The sequence below is a fragment of the Pelodiscus sinensis genome, unplaced genomic scaffold (assembly GCF_049634645.1).
Source record: "Pelodiscus sinensis isolate JC-2024 unplaced genomic scaffold, ASM4963464v1 ctg62, whole genome shotgun sequence".
In the NCBI taxonomy this organism is placed as follows: Eukaryota; Metazoa; Chordata; order Testudines; family Trionychidae; genus Pelodiscus; species Pelodiscus sinensis.
Window position 1 is genome coordinate 335,353 of NW_027465946.1, and position 8,268 is coordinate 343,620.

Below are 8,268 nucleotides of genomic sequence, written 5' to 3' on the forward strand. Positions count from 1 at the left end.
CCACCCCTAGAGGCTGGTCACTAAGGCGGGAGCTGCCTGGTTACCATGGGGACGGGAGGGCTCCTCCCCGCCTCCACGTGTTACCTACACCCCCACAGCTGACACCCCCCCTCCACTCAGGGGCACTGGCATGGGGGCAGGGACTGCCCCAGGCACCCCTCCCCACATCGCACCCCCCACATCTCCTCCCTCTTCCTCCCACCTGAGCAACACCTCCCTGACTCCCCCAGGTGGAACACCATCCCCATGACTCCCCCAATGTGACCCTTCCTCAGAGCCCTTCCATGTTCCCCCCTCAATACCTCCTTCAGAAAGAACTGCCCCCCATGCTCCCACACAGCAGGACTCCTCTGGAGACCACCCATCAGAGACTCTTGGGACTCTTGCACAGTTCCGCTATGTATAACAGCCTGATCTACACTCCTCTCTCAGAGGCCCCATAGCCCGAGAAACCCCCTCATGCCACCCAGGAACTGAGATTACAACACAGAGCCCTTGCTCAGAACACACCGTCTCTTGGAGAGGAGTTAGAATTTAATGAGCGTAATGTGTGTGTAAAGATGTCACAACAGTACAGGGCAAGGAGTAATGTCTCTGCAGGATATCTGCAGTGATACAAACACAGCAGCGATCGGTGCTTATTTCTTCTTCTGTACATGGGCACAGTCATATTTCCCACGCACGATTTTGAGCTTCACCCCAGGCAAGTCCTGTGTCCTTCCGCCTTCCACCAACACAATACTGTGTTCCTGCAAGTTGTGACCTTCTCCGGGAATGAAGCAGACCACTTCCTTGCCATTGCTAAGCCGCACCCGGGCACACTTTCTGTTGGCAGAGTTGGGCTTCTTGGGCTTGCGAATCATGGTCTTCAAAACCACTCCCTTGAGCTGGGGGTTGCCAAAGGTGGGGCCAAGTTTGGGTGGGGGAAACTTTGGTTTGCCCTTACGGTGCATCTGGTTGAGGGTTGCCATGGTGCGGGTTTCCAGCTGGCCCAAAGATGGGGTTAATGGCCATCTCCCTGGTACAAAGGCATGAGGAAAAGCATTGATACCTACAGGGAAGAGGAGTTTCATTAATCACCACTTGTGAACAGTCCAACAACTCCATACTGGCTTTCCTTTCTGTACCAATGGTCCAGCTACTGCTATTGGAGACCAGAACTACGCTCTATCTAGAATAATCCCTAGCTTTTCCCTAGCACTTTAGATCTCAAGGTGCTTTACAAAAGAGGGAAGCATCATCACCTCCATTTTACAGATGGGGAAACAGAGGCACAGGGAAGGGCAGCAACTTGCCCAAGATCACTCTGCAGGCCTGGGACAGAGCCAGAAATAGAATCCAGGTCTCCCAAGTTCAGCTCCAGTGTGCTATCCATTACGGATTATGTCTCATGCTGCTCTGGGTCCATCTAACATCAGATATCTTTCTTATGAATTCATTATCCCACCTCCTGCCCCACTAAACAGGCCTCTGGTATCCAGGCTCACCACAGTACTTCAGAGAAAGACACAAACCCCTGCCTAATTAATCAATCAGTGCAAACCCAGAATTATTTCTTCCAGTTCCCCAACTGGCTGTTCCTGGAACAACTAAAACAACAAGAGATTTAGAACAGTGTTTTTCAGCAACTAGTTCCTGAATCAGCATCAGTCCCTAAGATTTCCCTGACACAGTTTAGGAAGGCAGCAAGCCAGTCCCTGTTATCAAGAACTGGGCATGTTTAGTCCAGAGAAGAGAAGACTGAGGGAGAACAGGATAACAGTCTTCAAATAAATGCATCTGACAAAGTGGGTTGTAAGAGGCCAAAGGACTCTCTGTTGAGTCTTTAAATATGTACAAGGTTATAATAAAGAGGACTGATCAACTGTTCTTCATTTCCACTAAGGGAAGATATGAAGGAATGGGTTGTTTCAGCAAGGGAGATTGTGGTTAAATATTAAGAATTTTCTAACTACAAGCATGGTGACATACCAGAACAAGAGAGAAAGCAAGGTTATGGTAACCCTAGCATTGTCTAACCTGTTCTTTAAATCCTCCAGACACCTGGGCTATGTCTACACTCATGACTTCTTGTGCGAATAATATGCAAATTAGGAGGGAGGGATAGCTCAGTGGTTTGAGCATTGGCCTGCTAAACCCAGGGTTGTGAGTTCAATCCTTGCAGAGGCCATTTAGGGATTTGGGGCAAAAATTTGTCAGGGATGTTACTTGGTCCTGCTGTGAAGGCAGGGGACTGGACTCGATGACCCTTCCAGTTCTAGGAGATAGGCAATCTCCATTAATTTTTTAATTTATAATTTAGGCTAAGCGTGGAATATCGCTGAGCCTCATTTGCATACCTAATGAGCCACCATTTGTTTTCAGAAGAGGCTCTTGCGCAAGAAAGGGCGTCTACACTGCCCCTTCTTGTGCAAGAAAAACCCTCTTGCGCAATGCCGTTCTTCCTGAAAAGTAATAGGTGTAATGGCATTGCGCAAGAGGGTTTCTCTTGCACAAGAGCCTCTTCTGAAAAAAATGGTGGCTCATTAGGTATGCAAATGAGGCTCAGTGATATTCCACGCTTAGCCTCATTTGCATATTACTTGCACAAGAAGCCGCAAGTGTAGACATAGCCCTGTAGCGTTATTCCTGCCTCAGCATAAGCAGAAAGGGTAGATGACCCTTCCAGCCTGATATTTCTATTGAGAACAGGGGAGCAGTGTAGTTGCTAAAAGCCCTTTTGCACCAACAAGCAATTCAGAGCAACACTGCAGAATGAATCAGACTCAAAGCAACGAAAAGAAACAGATACATACTCCATCTCAAAGGCGATGCCAGCAACCTCAGGAAACCACTGCACGACATCCTCTACATTAAAAACTCACCAAAGCCCTAGAGACCGTGAATAGAAGTCCCCTGGAAGAAAGGAAGTCAGGAAGTTAATATTTCAGAAAGGAGAGCACTTATGGCATTGGTAACTGACTAGAGCTTGTCACTTTAAAATCACTAGCCCAGAAGAAAAGGGAGTGAGTTGTGACTGTCAGACAAGGGGTTGTTGCTGTATGTGACAGGAGTCTGCCAAAGTTTTTGCCCAGTTTCTAGGCACAATGATGTGCCCAACTTACAAAGCTACCACTGCAGCTGGCCTTCAATTTCAGAAGAGAGACCAAGCACTGAACACAGTCACAGATCTACATCCCTAGAACAGATTCCTGCAGATTTGGGGTGAGGCCTGGGTACGGTCTCAGGGTGCATCTGCACAGAATAGAAGGCTTAGCCTGTCCTCTACCTACATGGGAACACAGTTGGCCACCAGGCCTGGGAACTGACAGGGGGTTACAAACATGGGGGCACAGTACTGGGATTAGGAAGGGGCATGGTGGGACTTTTCAGCAGGACAAATCAGCTAGTTGGGGGTATGAATCCCGCCTATCCCTCAAGCAATTGGAAGGGGAAGAGCAGGGTAGGAACCAGATTGGGAGGCAGAGGGTCCCTCATATCCAGAGGAGCAGCCGGGGGGGGGGGGGCTGGGTTCCAGGAATGTCTGTGCCCCCCCCCCCCCCAAGGAACAGGGGGCGGGGCCAGGGCCCTAGGCTGGGGAGGGGGCTGTGCCCCCCGAGGAGGAGGGGGCGGGGCCAGGGCCCTAGGCGGGGGAGGGGGCTGTGCCCCCCGAGGAGGAGGGGGCGGGGCCAGGGCCCTAGGCGGGGGAGGGGGCTGTGCCCCCCGAGGAGGAGGGGGCGGGGCCAGGGCCCTAGGCGGGAGAGGGGGCTGGGCCCCCCGAGGAGCAGGGGGCAGGGCCAGGGCCCTAGGCGGGGGAGGGGGCCGTGCCCCCCGAGGAGCAGGGGGCGGGGCCAGGGCCCTAGGCGGGGGAGGGGGCTGTGCCCCCCGAGGAGCAGGGGGCGGGGCCAGGGCCCTAGGCGGGGGAGGGGGCTGTGCCCCCCGAGGAGCAGGGGGCGGGGCCAGGGCCCTAGGCGGGGGAGGGGGCTGGGCCAGGGCCCTAGGCGGGAGAGGGGGCTGGGCCCCCCGAGGAGCAGGGGGCAGGGCCAGGGCCCTAGGCGGGGGAGGGGGCCGTGCCCCCCGAGGAGCAGGGGGCGGGGCCAGGGCCCTAGGCGGGGGAGGGGGCTGGGCCAGGGCCCTAGGCGGGAGAGGGGGCCGGGCCCCCCGAGGAGCAGGGGGCAGGGCCAGGGCCCTAGGCGGGGGAGGGGGCCGTGCCCCCCGAGGAGCAGGGGGCGGGGCCAGGGCCCTAGGCGGGGGAGGGGGCTGGGCCAGGGCCCTAGGCGGGGGAGGGGGCCGTGCCCCCCGAGGAGCAGGGGGCGGGGCCAGGGCCCTGGGTGGGAGGGGGCCGTGCCCCCGAGGAGCAGGGGGCGGGGCCAGGGGGGTTCCCGGGGGAGCGCAGCCCCCTCGCTCTCCTCCCCTCCCGCGCACTGACCTCACTCCGCAGCCGCCATCTTCCCCCCCCCCCCCACGAGCCCCTCGGCGCACTAGGCCCCGCCCCCACTCTCGGATTGGCTATGGCGAGCTGCCTCTCGGTTGGCCGCACGTGAGCTCCGCCCTTGGGGTGGTGCCGCCCCCTCTGATTGGTCCCCGCTGGGCTCGCTCGCACGGGCAGGCCGGCTGCTGCTGTCACTCAGGGAGCCTCAAGAGGCCCTACGGGAAGACGCCAGGGTCATTCCGCGCCAGTCACAGCCCTGACTGCAACGCGAGACGGAATGGGGGGGGGAGGGTCCTGGGAGCCGAGACTCCTGGGTTCTCTCAGGGCTCGGGGCGGGGCCAGGGCCCCGGGTTCTCTCCCCACTGCTGCTGCAGCTCCCTGGCGCGTCCCACGGGGGGCTGGGTGGGAGCCAGGGACCCCCCCCCCAAGGCAGCTGTGGGCCCAGTGGGTCCAACAGGGCACCCGCCTCGCGCCCAGCGGCCCCGCCGGAGCCTGGCCTGCAGGGGCACCCGGGGCACCCCCCTGCCCTGCCCTGCCCGGGGCACCCCCCAGCCCTGCCCTGCCCTGCCCTGCCCGGGGCACCCCCCAGCCCTGCCCTGCCCTGCCCGGGGCACCCCCAGCCCTGCCCTGCCCTGCCCGGGGCACCCCCCAGCCCTGCCCTGCCCTGCCCGGGGCACCCCCAGCCCTGCCCTGCCCTGCCCGGGGCACCCCCCTGCCCTGCCCTGCCCTGCCCGGGGCACCCCCCAGCCCTGCCCTGCCCAGCCCTGCCCGGGGCACCCCCCAGCCCTGCCCTGCCCTGCCCGGGGCACCCCCAGCCCTGCCCTGCCCTGCCCGGGGCACCCCCCTGCCCTGCCCTGCCCTGCCCGGGGCACCCCCCAGCCCAGCCCTGCCCGGGGCACCCCCCCTGCCCTGCCCTGCCCGGGGCACCCCCCAGCCCTGCCCTGCCCTGCCCTGCCCTGCCCGGGGCACCCCCTGCCCTGCCCTGCCCTGGGCACCCCCCAGCCCTGCCCTGCCCTGCCCTGCCCGGGGCACCCCCCAGCCCAGCCCAGCCCTGCCCTGCCCTGCCCTGCCCGGGGCACCCCCCTGCCCAGCCCTGCCCTGCCCGGGGCACCCCCCAGCCCTGCCCTGCCCTGCCCGGGGCACCCCCCAGCCCTGCCCTGCCCTGCCCTGCCCGGGGCACCCCCCAGCCCTGCCCTGCCCTGCCTGGGGCACCCCCCAGCCCTGCCCTGCCCTGCCCGGGGCACCCCCCTGCCCTGCCCTGCCCGGGGCACCCCCCAGCCCTGCCCGGGGCACCCCCAGCCCTGCCCTGCCCGGGGCACCCCCCAGCCCTGCCCTGCCCTGCCCGGGGCACCCCCCAGCCCTGCCCTGCCCTGCCCGGGGCACCCCCCTGCCCAGCCCTGCCCTGCCCGGGGCACCCCCCTGCCCAGCCCTGCCCTGCCCTGGGCACCCCCCTGCCCTGCCCCGCCCGGGGCACCCCCAGCCCTGCCCTGCCCCGCCCGGGGCACCCCCAGCCCTGCCCTGCCCCGCCCGGGGCACCCCCAGCCCAGCCCTGCCCCGCCCGGGGCACCCCCCAGCCCAGCCCTGCCCCGCCCGGGGCACCCCCCTGCCCTGCCCTGCCCCGCCCGGGGCACCCCCCAGCCCAGCCCTGCCCCGCCCGGGGCACCCCCCAGCCCAGCCCTGCCCTGCCCGGGGCACCCCCCAGCCCTGCCCTGCCCTGCCCGGGGCACCCCCCAGCCCTGCCCTGCCCTGCCCGGGCACCCCCCAGCCCTGCCCTGCCCGGGGCACCCCCCAGCCCTGCCCTGCCCTGCCCTGCCCGGGGCACCCCCCAGCCCAGCCCTGCCCTGCCCTGCCCGGGGCACCCCCCAGCCCAGCCCTGCCCTGCCCTGCCCGGGGCACCCCCCAGCCCAGCCCTGCCCTGCCCGGGGCACCCCCCAGCCCTGCCCAGACACCGCGCCCAGCTCATGCCCTTGTGCAGCTGCATCGCCTCCCCCGCACACCCCAGCCCTGCCCTGCCCTGCCCGGGGCACCCCCCAGCCACTGCCCTGCCCTGCCCCGGGGCACCCCCAGCCCTGCCCTGCCCTGCCCGGGGCACCCCCCAGCCCTGCCCAGACACCGCGCCCAGCTCATGCCCTTGTGCAGCTGCATCGCCTCCCCCGCACCCCCCAGCCCTGCCCTGCCCTGCCCGGGGGCACCCCCCAGCCCTGCCCAGACACCGCGCCCAGCTCATGCCCTTGTGCAGCTGCATCGCCTCCCCCGCACCCCCAGCCCTGCCCTGCCATGCCCGGGGCACCCCCCAGCCCAGCCCTGCCCTGCCATGCCCGGGGCACCCCCCAGCCCAGCCCTGCCCTGCCCTGCCCGGGGCACCCCCCAGCCCTGCCCTGCCCTGCCCGGGGCACCCCCCAGCCCAGCCCAGCCCTGCCCTGCCCTGCCCGGGGCACCCCCCAGCCCCAGCCCTGCCCTGCCCTGCCCCGGGCACCCCCCAGCCCTGCCCAGACACCGCGCCCAAGCTCATGCCCTTGTGCAGCTGCATCGCCTCCCCCGCACCCCCCAGCCCTGCCCTGCCCTGCCCGGGGCACCCCCCAGCCCTGCCCTGCCCTGCCCTGCCCGGGGCACCCCCCAGCCCTGCCCTGCCCTGCCCGGGGCACCCCCAGCCCTGCCCTGCCCTGCCCGGGGCACCCCCCAGCCCTGCCCAGACACCGCGCCCAGCTCATGCCCTTGTGCAGCTGCATCGCCTCCCCCGCACCCCCCAGCCCTGCCCTGCCCTGCCCGGGGCACCCCCCAGCCCTGCCCAGACACCGCGCCCAGCTCATGCCCTTGTGCAGCTGCATCGCCTCCCCCGCACCCCCCAGCCCTGCCCTGCCATGCCCGGGCACCCCCCAGCCCTGCCCTGCCATGCCCGGGGCACCCCCAGCCCTGCCCTGCCGTGCCCGGGGCACCCCCCAGCCCAGCCCTGCCCTGCCCGGGGCACCCCCCCAGCCCTGCCCTGCCGGGGCACCCCCCAGCCCTGCCCGGGGCACCGCGCCCAGGTCACACCCTTGTGCAGCTGCATCGCCTCCCCCACACCCCCCCAGCCCTGCCCGGGCACCCCCCAGCCCTGCCCAGACACCGCGCCCAGGGTCACACCTTGTGTAGCTTGCATCGCCTCCCCCACACTCCCCAGCCCTGCCCGGGGCACCCCCCCAGCCCTGCCCAGACACCGCGCCCAGGTCACACCCTTGTGCAGCTGCATCGCCTCCCCCACACCCCCCAGCCCTGCCCGGGGCACCCCCCAGCCCTGCCCAGACACCGCGCCCAGGTCACACCCTTGTGCAGCTGCATTGCCTCCCCCGCACTCCCCAGCCCTGCCCGGGGCACCCCCCCAGCCCAGCCCTGCCCTGCCCTGCCCAGACACCGCGCCCAGCTCACGCCCTTGTGCAGCTGCATCGCCTCCCCCACACCCCCCAGCCCTGCCCGGGCACCCCCCAGCCCTGCCCAGACGCTGTGCCCAGCTCACGCCCTTGTGCAGCTGCATCGCCTCCCCGCACCTTGCGCACCTGGCCCCCCAGGGGCGTCTGGGGCACCCCCCAGCCCTGCCTGGGGCACCCCCCAGCCCTGCCCTAACCGGGGCACTCCCCAGCCCTGCCCAGATGCCGCGCCCAGCTCACGACCTAGCGCAGCTGCATCACCTCCCCCATACCTCACGCACTGGCCCTGCAGGGGCGTCTGGGGCACCCCCCAGCCCTGCCTGGGGCACAGTGTCTAGCTCACAGCCTAGCACAGCTGCATCGCCTGCCCCGCGCCTTGCGCACTGGCCCTGCAGGGGTGTTTACCCTTTTGTGCTCTGCCAATAATCCCAAAGCCTTCCAAACAGTGGCACA

General features: G+C 66.6%; 1 protein-coding gene across 1 annotated transcript; it reads right to left on the reverse strand.

Moving 5' to 3' along the window:
• Positions 1 to 514: 514 nt before the first annotated feature.
• Positions 515 to 4,461, reverse strand: MRPS12 (mitochondrial ribosomal protein S12). Its single transcript, XM_075917220.1, has 3 exons — positions 4,409 to 4,461; positions 2,796 to 2,895; positions 515 to 1,051 (listed from the first exon to the last, which is right to left on the reverse strand). The coding sequence occupies exons 2-3, from the start codon at positions 2,842 to 2,844 to the stop codon at positions 639 to 641; spliced, it is 462 nt and encodes a 153-aa protein (XP_075773335.1). The 5' UTR covers positions 2,845 to 2,895; positions 4,409 to 4,461; the 3' UTR covers positions 515 to 638.
• Positions 4,462 to 8,268: the final 3,807 nt, after the last annotated feature.